At 38.1% G+C, this 19,383-nt stretch overlaps 2 protein-coding genes and 1 pseudogene across 3 annotated transcripts; 1 reads left to right on the top strand and 2 right to left on the bottom strand.

The window, feature by feature from the left end:
* The first annotated feature begins 1,004 nt into the window (after nt 1–1,004).
* Nucleotides 1,005–8,248, top strand: LOC136240259 (uncharacterized). Of its 2 annotated transcripts, none has more exons than XM_066031196.1 (7): nt 1,005–1,366; nt 1,468–1,894; nt 5,431–5,603; nt 5,657–5,758; nt 5,809–6,295; nt 7,319–7,715; nt 7,768–8,248. In XM_066031196.1, the coding sequence occupies exons 1-7, from the start codon at nt 1,146–1,148 to the stop codon at nt 8,049–8,051; spliced, it is 2,091 nt and encodes a 696-aa protein (XP_065887268.1). In that variant the 5' UTR covers nt 1,005–1,145; the 3' UTR covers nt 8,052–8,248. The 2 variants fall into 2 exon arrangements, with proteins under 2 accessions (XP_065887268.1, XP_065887267.1); XM_066031195.1 differs by having other exon boundaries at nt 1,429–1,894.
* Nucleotides 8,249–8,663: 415 nt separating this feature from the next.
* On the bottom strand, nt 8,664–12,950 carry LOC136240260 (uncharacterized). Its single transcript, XM_066031198.1, has 2 exons — nt 12,693–12,950; nt 8,664–9,949 (listed from the first exon to the last, which is right to left on the bottom strand). The coding sequence occupies exons 1-2, from the start codon at nt 12,887–12,889 to the stop codon at nt 8,767–8,769; spliced, it is 1,380 nt and encodes a 459-aa protein (XP_065887270.1). The 5' UTR covers nt 12,890–12,950; the 3' UTR covers nt 8,664–8,766.
* Nucleotides 12,951–13,619: 669 nt separating this feature from the next.
* On the bottom strand, nt 13,620–15,240 carry LOC136239876 (uncharacterized; annotated as a pseudogene).
* Nucleotides 15,241–19,383: the final 4,143 nt, after the last annotated feature.

Raw genomic sequence — 19,383 nt, 5'->3', positions numbered from 1 at the left:
AGTGATAGCAGGGCCATCAATGTTCGGAATGCACAAAGAAACGTAAGGCATATACCTGCGGTTACGTCTAACCGCATGCGATTAAAAAAATGAAACTTCCCCTTTGATGTCGGCAATTTCGATCACGAAACAATCGGCATAGATTTGCTTCACTACTTGTGTCGTAGTTACTAGTGACACAATGAGTTCAACTCTAGAGTTTCAGAGGGATAGCATAAGTGACGGGTGAGTTACAGGAAGGCCGAATTTGACAACGTTCGTTCCTGTAAAATCCTCACGTGTAGTGATCGCGTCATTCATTGTCTGCGGCGCGCGTTTCTGCTTTACTGGCCACGCGACTCACCACCGGGAGTCTTAATAAATCAACACTCTTTCGCCATTTCCACCATGCATCACATGCGCTACTGATCTTGTGATGGAATAGTCTCGATGATTTCAGCATTAATTTTTTTTCCGGGAATAACCAGCACCCCTTGCACTATGGGGTGCCGTTTGTACCAAAATTGTACAAAAATGCCTTATTTATAAACTATAACCATACTTTATAAATCAATGCACTACTTTATAAATCATGAACATATACTTTATAAATCATATGCATGATTTATAAACCATATACCTGATTTATAAACCATATACCTGATTTATAAATCATTGACATACTTTATAAACTATAACATTGATTTATATAAATTATACATGTGATTTGTAAACTATAACACTTATTTGTAAAGTATAAACACTGATTTATAAATTATAATATTAATTTATATATCAATATACTGCTTTATAAATCATGTGTATAGTTTATAAATCATGTGTATAGTTTATAAATCATACACATGATTTATAAATCAATAACATACTTTATGAACCATACATGCATAATTTATAAATCATCATTATGATTTATAAATCATGGATATACTTTACTACTTGGTTATTTTTGTATTTTATAAATCATTGTTGTACTTTATAAATTCACTTGTATAAATCACTGTTGTAAATTAATACTATAATATATAAATCGATACTATTTTTGACACACATTGTTGTTACATATCGATATTAAATTGAAGTAGTAGCGATATAATTGCTGGTACTGGCACGTGACTGATTGAAGTTGAAGCGGGGAAACGGAGCACATGGCAGCCAGCGATCCAGCAAACTTGGCACAAGCTTTGGCCACTATTGCGAGCGCTTTTGCGCTGAATCAGAACAATACAAGTGGAGTTTCTACGGCCATTACCAACAGTCCTGTCACCGTCGCGGTAAACTCGGCCCCAGCTCACACTAATTCCACTTCACCGGGTACCACTAACTTCGCTACCGGGTCGAGTACAAACTCGAGACCATCGTCAAGTAGGTAAGCATAGCTAGAATGTACTCAGTGAAACAATTGGAATTAAGACTGAATCACCTACATAGGGACTATACAGCAGTGACAGTTCTGCCCTCTTATCTTAGGAGAAGACGTGATGTTGCGATGGACAGGAAACCTAAGAAAGCCAAAGTTATTAAACAGTGGGACAGAGATGTTCTGTGTTTACCCCCTAGAAAAGGTGGTGGTGTTTTAAGTTATCCAAGAGGGAAGTATCGTGCACAGCTAGCTGATTGTGGCTTGATTGGGAAGCTACATATGACATCTGTGATGGAAGAAGAAGATGTAGCAAGGGAAATTAGATCAATATTTAAGGGACCCATGAAAGACGATGCAAACTTTCAGTTTCAGTACCTTCAATCTACTGGGGGTGGTTCTAAATCTTTGACCATACCTGCACAGAGTGAATCTTTTAAATGGACAGCTTACCAGGTTGCTCGCTTGTCTGGGCAGTCAGGAACTATTTATATATTGGCACTGGATGAGCTTGATCTAAAAGATAGTAATGACAAGGTACAGTATACACTATGCATGGTGCAGTATATATGACTGTCTTAGCCTATATAATTTGTACCAATATACTTTTGTAGACCTGAGTTAAATATGCTTAAAACTTTTACCAAGCAGACAATTTCCCAATATTTTCAGTGTTTCTGTTATGCTTGTACCATACAGATGACATCATGGGGAGAGCCTAAGCAAGGTATTTATAGATTGAAGATTAGCTATATGTATACATACGCTATATTGTGTTGGTATTTTGTATATGGAGAAGAATGATTGCTGTCATAAAATTATGTTGTTCAGTAGATAATAAAAAAAAAATTAATCAGTCAAGTCTAAGTGACTCTCAGCACTTACTAAGTCAACTGCTGAGTCCTTAAAAGAACAAAAATGATGGTAAGATGACTTAGATCCCCTTAGACAAGTTCTTGCTGAGCGGAGTAAAGAAAAAATTAACTTGCACCTCAGTCAGTGAAGCGCTCTACTATAAGACTGTCCAGAATGCTCAGACAACAAGGTAGCAATACACTTGTAAACTACAGTAGCCATTGGACCCATTTCTCCAGTGCATGACCCATTCCTGCTGTCATCTCATTCATCTTATGTCTGTCATGTTTCCTTCTTCTTGCATACTCTTCTCAGTTCTGCTTCTTGTTTCTCTTTAATTCCATTCACAATCTGTTAAGTTCTGTGCGACATCTATGGAGCCATTCAACTCTATCATCTGTGTCATCCATTTGGACAATGCACAAATAAAGGAATGTGCCAGTAAAACATGCCGGTTTTTGTTTGTGTCATAAACGTACATACTAGCCTTATATGGAGTGTCAGTAAATCATGCCGGTTTTTGTTTGAATGTATGTACCAGCCTTATATGGAAGCATTTGTAAGTTGTCCATGTTTTCTTGTAATCCGTAAACAGCTGTACGTACCATCGACTCGCTAGTGTTGGGCTTACTCAGGCTTGCCCCAATTATGCTTCTAGGTTAACTATATTCCTTATAATAATTAGAGGTGTACCGATATGAGAAAGCTAAACTGATCCGATGTGATATGAGATGAATTATTTTGAAACCGATACGATACCAATCCGATATACCGATATAACTAAGTGTAGCTATTTATATTTGAGGAACCACATATGCCATGTTCAACTTTATTTTAACTACTGAGGACAGTCTTAAGATTATTGGCTATGCTTGGTTACCCATGGTAGTGTGGCCTCTATTGACAGCTCAGACTATAAGGCACCCACAAATATTTTAATACATGCCCCTGCCAACATTCTGATGGCTTGCAGAGATGGGTGGTTGTTTTATGCTGTGTTCTTGGTTCATTTTATTGCTGTTTCCCCAGGCTCACCACTATGTGTGTTTGTTGTATAATTGGTAAGCTTTGTGACAACAAAACAGTGATTATGCATGTAATGATATGGTTTTGCATAGCATACCGCTTTTAGACAAAGAAGATAACTACTGTTTCTCACCCTTGTTAGCTAAATATTAGGGTTTATAACGTGGCTTAATCATTGGACAGTGTCCTCAAGATAGTTTGGTTATATATTGGTGTATCGTATCGGTTTTTAGCAGCAATATCGGCTCCCACCGATACAGTAGAAATGTCTATATCGGCCACCAATACGATATGTATTGGTATATCGGTACACCTCTAATAATAATAATTTAAAACGGTGAATGCCCTATTAGAGTATTTCCCTACAGCGTGACTGTTCTTTTATAGAGAGTGTTGAGCTAAGGAACTAGGTACAATGCTCTTAATCTATTACAATTTGAATTTTCCGCTGACTGCTCTGTTAGGGAATATCGATCTATATTCAAGAAATTAAGATTATGGCAGTCGAAACCATTCAAGCTAGGGAAACCAACCTGTGTACCACCAAAATTGTACCACATTGCATAATATGTAGCATAAAATTTGAATGGCGATTTCACCAAAGCTAGATTTTGTGTTTGGTTTATAGTGCCACTGTTGATATATTTGGTACTGCCAACCTTCGTATCCACAAGGTGCATCAAATTTGTATTAGTTCTATAAGGCTTGTAGCAAACATCAGCTTAGTGGAAGTAAGCTTGTTTGGTGCTGATATCTGCAATACTCTGCCAGTTTAGTTGGTATATGGCACTTGAATGACATTGCTAATGATTTGTGGTTTCTTTGGTGTTTCACTGCAGTATACTATAACTTCACAACAGTTTTGTACAGTATACTACTGGATAAGCTAGGTATTGGGCTTAGAACAGTTCGGTAGTAGTGGACACAGAGGCAGATACCAAAACAGTGCTCTTAATTGCATTTTTAGTGATACTAAAAGTATGTGTAAATTAAGTAACTGTTTCCTTGCACTGCACTCTGATCTTTAAAGTAAGCCTTTCTTGAATGACTTTGTCCCTTCCCATGTGTCTGCTGGCTGTTTTCCAGTGGCAAAAACATTATTACTTTCCCAGTGATTTCATGTGTAGTAATGCTTTAAAGCTCTTCACAAACCATGCTATAACTCTTAAGTGATTTAGCAGCTTCAAATCTCCTACACTGTTAGATAATCTATGGACTGTAATGGGCCAGTAAGTATAGCTGCATAAAAGTGAGTTATCGCCAAAAGGTAGTACAATTCGCCATGAACTTCCAAAATGAACATCAAACTTTGAAAAATACTGAAAGCTACCTAAATTACTACCAGTGATACAAAGTTTAGTTGGCCATAATATTATGTTGAAAAAATGTGGTGGGTGTATCATTTATGGTTACATGAGAATCCCATAGAATGCTAGTGAGTGTACAATATGTTTAATTCCTACATAGTTTAGTGAATTAAAACATAACTGTGTACTTGAATCACCTCATGAGCTAAAGAAAATTATAGAGCAATTTTAAGGTTTCTGCTTTGGAAGTTGTTCCATATATTTTTACAAAGAGTATCTACAGTAGACCCTCAAATATCCAACCTTCGTTTATCCAAAATTTAAAAGGACTGTTCTATTAGAGTGTTTTAGGTTCAGTGTATGTTCTATTAGAATATTTCAATAGAACTCAATGTATGGGCTTAAGTTATCCAAACAATTCAGAACACTTTAAGCATTTCCTGAAAACAAAGGGGTTTGGATTACTGAGGTCTACTGTACTTCCTTCTATAAAATCCAATGATCTTGCAAGAAGTTACAGTAATATTAGTACAAAATTATTACAGGGAAAAAAACCTGGAATATTCAAACAGGTATACTTATATTACAAAAATGTATTAAAATTGCTCTTTAATTAGAGTCTGGTTTTTGATTAAAGTTGGTGGAGTATTATGTGAAATAGTAGAGGGATATAACCTTCCACTATCCATACTAGCATAACTTTTGACTGAAATTATCAGCTGTTTACAGCACCAGAAAACTGTATATAGCCCATTATGCTTTTTATTATGCTGGCATATTTGATGCAGGTCTATGTTTTTGTAATCAAACAATAATAAATGGTGGAACTGTGTGCTATAAAAAGAAAATTTACATTGCCTTCTTACTCCATTTCATTATTTTCAGACAGAGAAGGTGTCAGATGACAGTGACAGTGATGATGACAGCAGATTTCCAGTTGGCCCTATATGGAGGAGTGACATGCCCTCATCTGAGCCATTTGAGGAGGAAACACCTGTTGTTGGTAACAACAATGCAACACCATCGCCACAAATCAGCTGGAGGGTTGAATCATACAAGTGAGAAATTATGATGATAGCTACTTTTTTTATCCTGCATCTTTATTGTAAAGTAATTTCATCAGTCTGTTGTCAAGTGACAGTGAAGATGATGATTCTTGTAATAGCCCAACATCTCCTAACATATCACTGCTGACACCACCGAGAACTGCACTGTAAGTATACTACGATCGTTAATAAATGAAATAAAACTAATACTTTATAGAACAAGCGATACTTCCATTGAAGTACTTCTTAGGGCCCATTGCAGTGAGGTATTATCAGATGACAGAGATGATGTGCACAGAATCAAGGCTCGCAGGAGACACATTTGGGAGGACGTTTTAAGCTGCTTTAAACGAGGATTCCCTGTATCAAAGCATCTCCGAGTCACATTTTTGGGCGAGCCTGCTGTTGATGCTGGAGGACCCCTGCGGGAATTTTTTCATTTGTTACTTGGGGAAATCTGTGGAAATAATTCATTGTTTTGTGGTCCAGATACAGCTCGTGTTCCATTGCATAATGTTGCAGCACTCACAAAGCAAACGTTCAAATATATTGGCTATATGATAGGAGCTTCTTTGGTGAATGGTGGGCCTAGCCCTAGTTTCTTTGCTAATATTGTAGCTGATTATATTCTGTATGGGATTGAGAGAACGAAAGTGAAATTAGAAGATGTGGTGAACCTAAATATGCAAAGAAAATTAACAAAGGTACACAAGTAACAATTACAAATACTCAGAAATATAAGAAACAAGGTGATGTGCTGCTACTTATAGGCACCCATTCAGTTAATACTATAATTTCAGAGGAGGTTGGTCACGTGTCATAATCCTATGACGCAAAATTATGCAAACAAGCATTATTCTATGTGTTAAGGCTTGTTTAGCAGCTAGGAAAGCAGTGCATTGTACTGAGAAGGCTTGTAATATCACTGGGATGCTCTGGTATAGGTATACTATCCGTCCTTTAGAATATTAAGAGGTGTGAAGGTTGAATTAGTTTAACCCTTCCTTTGAGATCATGAGATGAATGATGATGCGTGATCAACCTCCTCTGACTATATTTGTAGTTTTTGTAATTCATTTATGACAGTCTTCATTGCTAAGGAAACAAACCACTTAAACCACAAAGAACTATCTTCTTAACTGTTTTATAGTTTATCTATGGTTTGAAATTCTACCAACGAAACCTTGTTCCTGCTCTTAATTTTTGTTTGCATATGGGAGGGACACATCCCCTTTCCATGGTAGCCTTTTTCCCCCTGCCCTTTTTAGGGGCTGCACACATTTTACAGCTTGGTAGACAGTGATCAACATAGTCAATTGCATTATTTTGGTGTTGCATTGTTAGCATAGAAATTCTAACAGCAAAACATGTCAACATTTACAGGTACAGGTGTTATATTAATGTTGACATGCTCATGTGCAAATATTTTGCTAGCAAAATCAGTGCATTCCTAGTGAAAATCATAAACGGCCAAACTGTTTTAAAAAGTGCTGCCATAATACACCTGAGTTTTAAAAGTAGTGAAATGAATGGTGACAACCAAGAAATGGCTACAATGCTGTGCATGCTTATGCTTATAATTATATTAGCATCAGTGCAATTTTCACCCAGTTGTTATAAGGCCATTCATTTTTTGCAGCTTTGCTGTTTTGGATACAACCATACATGTGATGAAAAATGTTGCTGTGATCCCTATACCACTTGTGCCTTAATTATGTATTTTATAGCTTCTACAAGTGCAAGATGAGGAGTCCTTTGTTAATTTGATGGACTCGGAGGAATACAACTTCCGATATGAGTGTGGCATTTGTCAACCAAGTCAGATGATAAAATTTAACCAGCGAGAAGAGATAGTTAGTGCATTAGCAATGCACACAATTTATTCTATTAAGGCCGAGCTTGACCAGATAATTAGTGGTCTTGATGGTTATGGGCTGGGAAAGTTGGCACAAGACAATCCAGAAGCTTTCAGGCCACTACTTGTATATTATAAACCATTGAAGCTGTCAGCAGATGCAGTTCACGAGATGTTCCCAGCCGGTCTTTCTGCTTTGGGTTCAAATACTAGAGATGCACAAGAAGCTGCGTTAATGCATTGGGTAAATTATACCCAGGCTGTAGAAGGTGAGTATATGTTAGTGTTCTGTTTCCAAATAGATAATTTTGCATTTGATAGACTGCCAAGGAACAATGGAGCTGACAGACCCAAGAGACCAAGCCAAAGAGACGTTTCATATATCACTTGAAGACATTGTGGTGTTTGCTACTGGCATGGCTGAAGAGCCACCAATGGGTTTCCTCCCCAAGCCATCCTTGGTATTTCACAGTGACAGACGTCATCCTAGGTCTAATACTTGTGCAAATGAAATCGGTATCCCTGTACAAAGGATGCCATATGAGGAATTTGCATATAATATGACCTACGGAATTCTAAACACGATTGGTTTTGGCTTTCCATAAGTGCACTACAGCTACAGTATGCTGCAAATTAAGAAGTTACACTTATTGATTAACTGTTTGAAGTTACACTTATTAACTGTTTGAAGTTACACTTATTAACTGTTTGAAGTTGTACTTAATTGAGTAACTGTACTTCAATGAATTACATGACAACTAATAAAATCAGCCTGTCATCATACCCTGACTACACCCTACACATGCATAATATATTCTCTTACCCAACGGGGTTGTGCCACCACAGCGGTTGGCTATTGATAATGATTTTGTTACCGTACACACAAGAAAAAACATGTGTACATCACACCATACACTACTATCACAATTCGCAGAGTGGGGGCTAGCATAATAAAATTCAGAACTGCTCAGCCCAAGCAGCCCTAGGAAAAACCTGATGGCATCTTTTTTTGTGACTATTAAGGAAAAACCCTAAATAGTTCCACTCTGCCAAGTATGCAAAATATGACAATCGGTAATGTAACAGTGAGTTGTATGTAAAGTCCAAATTGCTGATCTGCTTCATCGCCATCCATCTCAACTAGAACACAGCTAAGAAAAATAGGGAGGGGGTGGGAGCCAACCTGTACTAAACACGTGGTGTAGAATGAATTATACTAACTTTATTATACCCATTCTTGTGGGAGCTTATTTTCTGTATGTTCAACTGCCAGAAAATACATATACAGTATTTGGGATTACAATAATAACAATATAATAATTAATTTAATATGCATCTATTGCAAATGCCTTGTAAATGTTGACCAACTGTATAAATGACATCACGGTACGTTGTCTTTCCATCAGTAGCTGTTTGGGTTGCTGTTGTTACTAGTGATTCAATAGTATCAACAAGGTGATCACAAGGGTTAAATTTATTGCATGGAACTTCTACAGATTCCAAGTTTTCTGTGTCCAAATTCAGCTGTAGATGTGGATGACCACCCACCATGTCTGCTTGATTTATTTGATAATTAGAAGCAGTTAATCCTGACACACATAATTGGATGGGAGACATGTTTCCTTCAGTTGACAATGGATGGTTGTTCCACCCTCCTTGAACTTCAGCCAAGCACTTGTTTATATGAGGCAAAAACACTACCTGCAAGCAGAAAATATCAATTTCATTACTTGGATCCAGTATCCCTTCAGCTTCCAGCTCATAAAACATATCAATGAAAGAACTAGATGCACTACGAGTCACATCTCTCCATAGTCTTTCCACACGTTCGTTGTGAACTGAGCTTCCTGTTAAAACACGTGACAAATCCTGATGTGTTGATAGCATGTATCTCCAAACATCTACATTTTCGCCACCACAGTCTGTTCTAACTGAATAGGGTATCCCATAAATTGAAATTCCCTTTAGAAATTCCTGCAAGACTGTGCTGGCTAAATTATTGTTGGCATATCTAATGTAAGTGATTAGTCGAGAAAAGCCATCAACACCAGCATGAATTACCAGACGCCATCGTATCATCTTGTGGTTTCCATCCAAATGCCATACGGCATTTGGATGTGGTGTTGTGTATACTCGACGTCTAATTACTGATGAATGTCTGTTTACTGTGTTTGTGTGATCAACACGATATATGGCAGCACGTAACTTTTCTCTCTGTACTTTTATCCCACTATGCAGCAAATAACCTTGCATCATTACTTCCCCACATGATGAATGGGATGATTTGATATTTGTTAAAGCAGTATCTAGATCTGATTCAGAAATAGAAGTAAATTTAGATGAGTCAATTCCAAATTCTTGTAGCCGTCTATACAATGTTTGCCTAGATACATCCAGAATCTCAGCAATTTTTGTCCATGAATAATTTAAACTTTTCAAATGAAGTATTTCTTCTTTAGTCACATCAAGCTTTCGTCTTCCTTTACAATTTCCAGCCAAAACACTGCAGTAGCACATACAATAAGTTACAAGACAAACATTCACACACAGGAGCTGTTTGTATACTATATAGCAGAGTGAAAAATTTTTTTTGAAGGGGAATATTAATTTTAGTGGATTGCCACCACCTAAAATTTCAAGGAGGAAACTTTTTGTTTTACTGGATACATTAATATTAAATAATTGACTGAACTGCAAATTTCAAGGGGGAAATTTTCATGGATGTGAATGAGTCTGGGAAAATCCAAGGTCCATCACCACACAAAGACACTATTAAATGTCTACAGCCCCAGATCTAAGTAGTTTGCTTTTCTTGGCTGCCTTATACAAGCCTTGCTAGCAGTGTTCAAGCAATCTAATGGACCTCTGGCTAATCTGGAATGGCTGAATGTGGCAGAACACCTTTGTGGCCAATCTTGAATTGGATAGGAATTGTACCGTAAACTTGATTTCATCTTGTGTTAGCCAATCTTGATTTCTTATGAAATTGTCTACAAATCCACCACAGTCATCTCTACACATAACTCTTTACCCTGATGAGTATAAATTTGTTGTTACAATTTGGTACCTTATTGGTAAGCTAGGAACTTAACACATTAAATATAGGTGGTAAGACCGGTTCTCCCAGAGACAGTCACCTATACACATGGCCAGATTCTACTCTTTGCATGGCATTTATCAACTAGCCATTTCTAATCCATAATTAAGTGCCACACTAAAGAGTTGGGTCTGGCCACATGAGACTAGACATCAGTATGTGATTGAAGCATTTGTCCTTCCAATGTCCACCATTAATGCGTGGCCATGCATATTGACGTGCTAAAATTTCCATGAATACAAATAATCCAGTATACTTTAATGCAGTATACTTTGGTATATAGTGGAACCCCTCTAAGACGGACACCATTGGGGAAATTAAATATGGGGGTGTCCTTATTTAAGGGGTTTTCTAAAATTTTTAATTGATCAGTTTTAATGCATGAGACTAGACCAAGTGGTGGAGCAAGATGGGTTATGGTACCATGTAAATGAGATATGATCAGCAACAGAAGTGATGTTATTGAGCATAGGTTACCTATGGTGTGTGGCCTCCACTACACTATCCAGACAGCATTTTTACCAATATTCTTAAGGGTACTTATTCACAGTTTCAGAGATATGGATTTTTCTGACTTATGGACCACCCCTAGTCCCAAGGGGTTTGGATAACTGAGGTTCCACTGTACACCCAAGATATTATATTATGTTGCAGCACTAATGCATCGAGCTGAAGAGTCACCAACACTCCCTCACAAAACCCAAAATTGTGTACGAGACTCCCATCATTTAAATATTTCAGCATTACCATAAATATTTGTAAATATATTAACCCCTTCACTGCTGCATTTCTGGGAGATTCCAATCTGAATGATTTAAGCCACTATATATATCTTATTCCATAAAATATTAATCACCATTAAACAGCGAATCCCATTGTGGTATTATGGTTTACTTAACTGTAACCCCTACACAGTTATATAATCACAAAGGTAAAGATCTGTCAACAATCCTTAGCCAGCAAATTAATACATATAAACAGTCTTACAGTGTTATACTGTAACAGTACAATGAAGATTGCTAGTACATGTATATCTGAAGCGATTCACTGGAAGTCTGGTCTTCAGATATTTGAGCAACTATGCATGCACATAAACCCACCCACAGGCCATTAATCAATGAAGTGAAAACCACCCAGTAGAGTGTTAAAACGTATCTAATCTATTTCCTTTCATTTACAAAATTAGAATCACTTCATGTATCCACCAGAACACGATAAAAAAATTCATCGATTACGTAAAATCACACACATTAGTGCACGAGGGATCCGTTTATCCCTGTTCCCATTTGTGTAGGAGTGTGACCACCTTATAATAAGTGCATTAGCTGGTAGAAAAACAATGAAAGCCTCAGAGTACCTAAATATTAAGGCTAGGAGCGTTTATAGAGCAAATGTGCCATATAGCATCTACAGCGATGAATGGGCTATATTAATTAAAATTTTTATCTTGATTTTTACCAGGATGTTTTTACCTCTACTGTGCAAGTGGTCAGAAAAGAGGACCACAGAAGCCTCGTCAGAGACAAAGGTATACATTAACAAAGATTAATGAAACATCCAGCAGTCAATTAGCTATGAGCTACTCCAAATAACTTTCTTCTGGAACACTGTGCCATTACATATCCTTGAAGACAGTAATCAAAAGTCTTTCCGGCATCACCTTTATAATTACTTATGTGTCAATTAACTTCTTAATCACTGTTTTGTGTTTTGTTGTGTACTGTTTAGTTTGTAGTGTACTGTAGGTATATGTATGTTTGTGTTTTGTAGGCGGACACCTTGTACAGGCTTTGCCTTTTGTGTATGCCTTCCTTTTTGGTAAATTGATAATAATAATAATAATAAATAGTCCAACCGTTATGAAAGCGGTTCTCGAAACATTGCTTAAACCAACCCATTTTTTTTTGTCATGATTTTGTCAAAGGACTCATAATTTAGCTTGTACAGAAACAATTTTGTACATGATTCCAGATTTCAGGATTCCTAGATAATTTTCCCTATAGGCATGCTAGGACTCTGTCCAGTATGAGCGTTCACCTGAGAGTCACCTACAAAAATTTCTAAATCCCACCTTCACTTCCCTACTCCCATAGATATTCTACACATCCCCAAGGAGAAATCCTTGGAAGCATCTATTTAAACTTAGTACCTATTTGACGACGGTGTAGCAGCGACAATCTGAGCGGTGGAATTAATGGCTGGGGAGTTCACCGTGACGGCGACAGGAGTCACAGGACTGTTGGTAATGGCCGTAGAAACTCCACTTGTATTGTTCTGATTCAGCGCAAAAGCGCTTGCAATAGTGGCCAAAGCTTGTGCCAAGTTTGCTGGATCGCTGGCTGCCATGTGCTCAGTTTCCCCGCTTCAACTTCACTCAGTCACGTGCCAGTACCAGCAATTATATCGCTACTACTTCAATTTAATATCGATATGTAACAACAATGTGTGTCAAAAATAGTATCGATTTATATATTATAGTATTAATTTACAACAGTGATTTATACAAGTGAATTTATAAAGTACAACAATGATTTATAAAGTACAAAAATAACCAAGTAGTAAAGTATATCCATGATTTATAAATCATAATGATGATTTATAAATTATGCATGTATGGTTCATAAAATATGTTATTGATTTATAAATCATGTGTATGATTTATAAACTATACACATGATTTATAAACTATACACATGATTTATAAAGTAGTATATTGATATATAAATTAATATTATAATTTATAAATCAGTGTTTATACTTTACAAATAAGTGTTATAGTTTACAAATCACATGTATAATTTATATAAATCAATGTTATAGTTTATAAAGTATGTCAATGATTTATAAATCAGGTATATGGTTTATAAATCAGGTATATGGTTTATAAATCATGCATGTGATTTATAAAGTATATGTTCATGATTTATAAAGTAGTGCATTGATTTATAAAGTATGGTTATAGTTTATAAATAAGGCATTTTTGTACAATTTTGGTACAAACGGCACCCCATATTGCACTAGATGTTGAAGTGCTAGACAAAAATTGGACTGAGATTAAAGGGAGCAATTTAAATAATTAGGGGGAAGGCACCCGACCCTCTGATAGTACAAGGTCAAGTGCCCTATGGCTGATGGGACGACCACTGTGGGAGCGCGCCCCCTAAAGGCACGCAATCGCTGAGCGGAGCAACGAGAAGCTGATGCGACAACGTAGCCAAGACATCGCGCTGCTGTAGGGAACTTCTCTCTTCAGGGACAGTAAGTAAGCTAGACGTTTGTAAAAGATGCTGGTACATCCACTGATTCCACCAAACGTTGAAAAGACTAATGGGGTAAATGAACCCATCTCAACCTCCCTAATCCTCTGCTCATATTTCCTACGTTTCTCCCTTTCAAATCTCCGATACAATGAAGCCACTGGTGTAGCACGGTATGACGAAGCAGTTGGATTAAACACCTTAACATCAAAGAAAGCCCGTTGGTGGTGACCACCCCAGAACCCAACAGCTGAAACATCCAATCGTGCTCCATCCTCACGATTTGCAGTAGCGTATGTGAGTGTTTCACCAGAGAGAGACTGTAAAAGGGGCTCAACACACACATCAGTACAGACTTCTGACAGGATGGCAGCAGTAAAATCCCTAAGTTCGTTGTGCCTAAGGGTGGGGTAGCCACCTGTAGGGCAGTTCATGGAGTGGTCCACAGAGAATCCTTGACCACAAACACACTGGGTTGGCAATCCAGATGGGAGCCACCCATAGCATAAGCAGAGAGCATCACGGAAGGCACCCTTATGCAGAGCAAAGCCATGCTCCTCTACAGGCAAAGCAGAAAGCCAAGAGGAGGCCCCTTTCTCGCTAGACAGTGCCACAATCCTCTGCAGACCAACTGGTAATGATTGACACAAAGTGGCAGCGACCTCATCATGCGCTCGATGCTTCATTCGCACAACTTCACACTTAGCTGAGCGTTGGGCCTCCAAGGTGTCAATGCTAAATGTTAGCTCCTGCTGAACAATCAAAGCAACAAGCGCAGAGGTAATCTTCACAGAAGAATCAAACTCAGCATCAGAATGAGATTTGGGATCACAGATACCAAGACCACCCAGTCTAACAGGTAAGGAAAAAAGAGCCCTCTCCACATTACTAATAGATCTCCCAGTCAGTGCGGGCAAAAGTTGAAGAGAGATGATGTCTTCCAGTGGTTCGAGAAGGGAGGAGATTGCTGGGATGGTACGCACAAAATAGGTCCACTTGCTACACAAGCCATGTGTAAATGCAGCATACGCAGCATGAGAGTGAGTTTTTGCAATATTAACCAGCCGGCGAACACAACGGGACCATGACTCGACTTTCTCAGTAATGTATGCCTCAGTAAAGGCGCGGGAACCAAGAGCAGCTCCAAGATGACGTTTGCCCTCTACAGTGATGCTCACTCCCGTGCCAGCAAACTGTTGTTTGGCTTCATCTAAACGTTCTGGTTTAACGTTCTGTTTGGCTTCATCTAAACGTTCTGGTTTAGCATTAATGCAATACAACCCTCATGAGTAGCTACCGGAGAACTCCAGGACTATGTGATTTTAAAATATTCTGCCTCTGAAAGGAGAGTTTGTCTCTCCCCCTTTCCTTCCTGGCTACGCCCTTGATCTCCCCTCCACCAACTACACCTCCTTAATTATAACTACGTACGCAGCACATGTTGCTGTCAGACCTTCAGTGCTGGTCACTGTAAAGTTTTGATTATGATTATGATTAAATACGGATAAAGGCACAGCCTGCATATCCGATCAATGCAGTAATTATACAAAAATAACTCTTGAATCAATTAAATAACTTATACAAAAATAAATCTTGAATCAATTAAATGACTATCTAATAATGATTTAAAAGTGTTAATCGAAGAACTATTTACAACATAATTAGGCAAACTATTCCAATTGTTGGTGATTCTATTGATAAAGTAATTAGATCTACATAATAGTCTTGAGCGTTCCTTAAACAATTTGAATTGATGCCCCCTGGTAATAGATCTTGAGTACGTATATATATCAGTAAAATCGGTGGTGAAATAATTGTTAAGAATTTTGAAAAGAAATATTAGATCACCTCTCAAACGTCTATAATGAAAAGATGGCAAATCTAGTTGTGTCAACCTCTCTGAGTAAGATTTGTCTTGAAGTTGTGGGATGAGACGAGTAGCCCTTCGTTGTATCTTCTCTACCTTTCTGTTGTCTAGAATATAATGAGGCCCCCAAATAGGATTATTGTATTCCAAGATAGGTCGAACTAATGTATTGAACAGACAAGTTAGCATGGTAGAGTCAAGGTATTCAAATGATTTCTTAATCAAACCAAGTACTCGGTTAGCTTTGGTAGTAACTTGAGTGGTGTGATGGTGGAATTTGAGCTGATCGTCAAAAACAATACCGAGGTCGCTGTGCGTTGCATTGATGTCAATAAATATTCCGTTGAGACAGTAAGGACCATAGTGGTGGGCTGGGCCGAAGTGAAGGTGTTTGCACTTGGAAATATTAAAATTCAAAAGCCACTGTTGTGACCATCTTTGAAGTAAGTCTAAGTCACTCTGTAACGCAGTATAGTCTTCTCTATTTCTAATGACTCGAAAGATTTTTGTATCATCAGCAAACAATAGCACCGGACTTGATACAATTGATGGTATCTCATTTACAAACATCGTGAATAGTAGGGGACCCAGCACAGAACCCTGGGGGACACCACTAGTAACTGGAATGGTGGAAGATTTATGGCCATTAAGTACAACTTGTTGCACTCTGTTAGATAAAAAACTTTCAATCCATTTTAGCACATTTCCATGAATACCAAACGATGTTAACTTTTGCAATAAACGTCGGTGTGGAACAGTATCGAAGGCTTTTTGGAAATCTAAGTAGATTACGTCAATAGAATAGCCCTCATCAAGATGATGAGTTAAATAATCCAGCATCAGAAGCAATTGAGTGGAACACGATCTTCCTGGTATGAAGCCAAATTGATAGGGAGACAGTAAGTTGTTTGTGGATAGGTGGTTCAGTATATGATCTTTGACAATGGATTCCATTAACTTGCTGAAAATAGAAGTGAGGCTGACTGGTCTATAATTGCAGGCCAGATTCCGTGCACCTTTTTTGTGAATAGGTGTTACATTGGCACACTTCCAATCTGAAGGTAAAGTGCCACTATTCAGCGATTTATTAAACAGGATAGATAATGGTACAGAAATAAATTCACTTACAGATTTGATAATAGTTATAGGCCATCCGTCTGGTCCAGAGGATTTATTACTTTGTAGAGCTATTAGCTTGCTGAAAACAGTTTCAGGAGTGATTTCAATGGAGTCATCAAGGAGAGGGAAACTAGTTGAATCAACTGTTGGAATACTTGTGGTGTCCTCACAGGTAAATACACTAGAAAAGTATTCGTTAAAGTGAGTAGCCATTTCAGTATCGGAATGTATTGCAGAACCATCCGAGGAGACCAACTCAGTAACACCTGGGCGTACTTTTGTCCTTGAGTTAACATATTGCCAGAATGCTTTAGACCTAGATCTGACACCTTGAGCCAGATTCTTTTCGTAGTCTTTTCTAAGGTTACGAGTCAAGCTTCTAAGCTGATTATTTACTGATTTAAAGTTTGCAAGGTCTATGAGAGAACGGGTCGAGAGGTACTTTTTCCAAAGATGATTCTTTTTCCTTTTCAAACTAAACACTTCAGAGTTACTGTATAGGCTTTTCTTCTCCTTGGGCTTGTAAGTAGGAACACAATTGTCAAGAGCATCCTGAAAGATTGACCTAAATTGCAACCAAGCATCGCTCATATCAAGGGGGTCCAATAAGGATACCCAGTCAACATCACCAAGAGTTTGCTTCATTAGATCAATATTTGCCGCTCTTGTATTATATTTCAAGTTGTCAGTCTTCTTCGGCTCCAAATAGCACAAAAGATCAAACTGTATACAAATGTGGTCGCTATTACCCAAGGGTGGAAGATGCAACAAGTTTGTAACCATATTCTCTTCGTTTGTGAATACTAGATCGAGTAGGCTTGGAGAATCACCCTGTCTAATTCTTGTGGGCTTGTTGACATGCTGAAACAAGAATAAATCATCTACTGAGTCGAGAAAAGGTACTATATGAGAATTAGTAGTTGAACCTGAAAGGTCTGACCAAGTAACTTCTTTAAAGTTGAAGTCGCCACATACTAATAAGTGAGAATAGTTATCGAGTTTGGTAAATAAATTACAAAGAGATGAAACACTAGCACTGAGATCACCCGTAGGACTACGATACAGACAGCCAACTAACAGTGAATCAGATCCACAAAGTTGAATTCTAACCCATACTTGATCTTCAAGATCAGGTGAGTGAAAAAATACTTGATGAGCCTGCAGCTTCTCAGAGACAAATATTCCAACTCCGCGTATGTGAGAGGTGACAGGGGTATATGTGTTTGGATCAAAGTTAACGTAAAGAGAATATCCAGGAAGTGCCAGTAGAGCTGAGCTAACAGTAGAATTTGGTGATTTAGGAAGCAATTCGGTAATAATAATTATGTCAGGGGGGTGGCTACCTGTAATTTGAGCTGAAAGAAGATCACGCTTATTTAAAAACTGATCAGCGTTTGTATACAAAGTTCTTAACATTGTATTACTTATCATTACTGAAGAACCAGCAAGACTTCTATCAGGAACAATTAGTAGCCTGCTGAGTGTTGGTGGTTTCAGCAATTATATTTACACGGGGTTGTCTCTGTGAAATAATGCCATTACGAATTATCAGATTAGTTTCTCCATTGGCCTTCCTTTGTTTTAACTCGTCAACAACCCTTTTGTGCTTAGCACGTTCAAGTCTTGTTCTATCAGGGACAAGGTATACTTTGTTGTACTGTTCGTGTCGCTTCAGAAAGTGAGAATGAGAGAGCATGAAAGTCTTGTCGTCAACATCTTCAACAGTCAATAGTAACGGTCTGTGTTTATTAGGGATCTTTGGTTCCAAACGAATAGCCTTGGTTACATCCAGATCCAATTTGAAAACTGTGTCACTTAGGGCCTTAAATGATTGAATATCAACATTTCAGTCAGTGGACTCCGGGAAATTGTATGCGACAATGTTATTTTTCCTTCGATCTCTATCTGCCATCTCATCTATAATGTCTAGAGCATTACTAGATGGACCAGCTCCTTGAGTGATGGATTGAGCTGGAGCACCAGTGTCCATGTTAACAGCAGACTCAACAAATTTGGAGGATATAGATTGCACTGAGTTGTGTAGTGTTTGTTGTTTGATAGTCAAATCAGCAATTTTCTCACTAAGGTCAGTCAGAGTCTTAGATAAACAATTCTGTTCCGTTGCTGTGCTGGTTTCAGAGCTGTCAGCCGGTGGGAAAAGTGCTTTACTAATTGAACCGAACATAAGCTGCTTGGAGCGCGTTTCACACTTATTAAACTTACAGTAGTACATAACATTTTCAACAGTGGATGTTAATTGAGTAAGCAGTTTACATTCGTCTTTACTTAGACCTTCGCAAGATGCGTGCAGCCACGAACAGCACTGACAAATCACATTGAACAGCCTCACTTTTTTTAGTACATTTCTTGCTGCAATGACGGCAAACATCTACGCTCTTACTGGAATCGTCAGGGGAATCCTCTGGTCTCTTTCGTTTGGATGGATTGTTTCCCAGCGATGCCATCCGCTTCAGAGTCTACTTTCAGTTCCAATTGTTGCCAACTGAGGGTGACCAGCAGCTGTGAATATACGCGAACGAGACAACTGTACGTACTGAAAGCAAACAAACCTTCCTTTGTACCGTTATCTACACACT

The sequence above is a fragment of the Dysidea avara genome, chromosome 12 (assembly GCF_963678975.1).
Source record: "Dysidea avara chromosome 12, odDysAvar1.4, whole genome shotgun sequence".
Taxonomy (NCBI): Eukaryota; Metazoa; Porifera; class Demospongiae; order Dictyoceratida; family Dysideidae; genus Dysidea; species Dysidea avara.
Note: the sequence above shows the minus strand (reverse complement) of the source record. Positions and strands in the feature narration are given on the sequence as shown.

Excerpts from the sequence above, each read along its gene's own strand:
- LOC136240259 (XM_066031195.1), top strand. The coding sequence starts at position 1,146 with ATGGCAGCCAGCGATCCAGCAAACTTGGCACAAGCTTTGGCCACTATT. Across the intron at positions 1,367-1,428 it reads TCGAGACCATCGTCAAGTAG|GGACTATACAGCAGTGACAG; the intron begins GTAAGCATAGCT and ends TCACCTACATAG. Across the intron at positions 5,604-5,656 it reads TGGAGGGTTGAATCATACAA|TAATTTCATCAGTCTGTTGT; the intron begins GTGAGAAATTAT and ends TTTATTGTAAAG.
- LOC136240260 (XM_066031198.1), bottom strand. The coding sequence starts at position 12,889 with ATGGCAGCCAGCGATCCAGCAAACTTGGCACAAGCTTTGGCCACTATT. Across the intron at positions 9,950-12,692 it reads GCTACACCGTCGTCAAATAG|TGTTTTGGCTGGAAATTGTA; the intron begins GTACTAAGTTTA and ends GTGCTACTGCAG.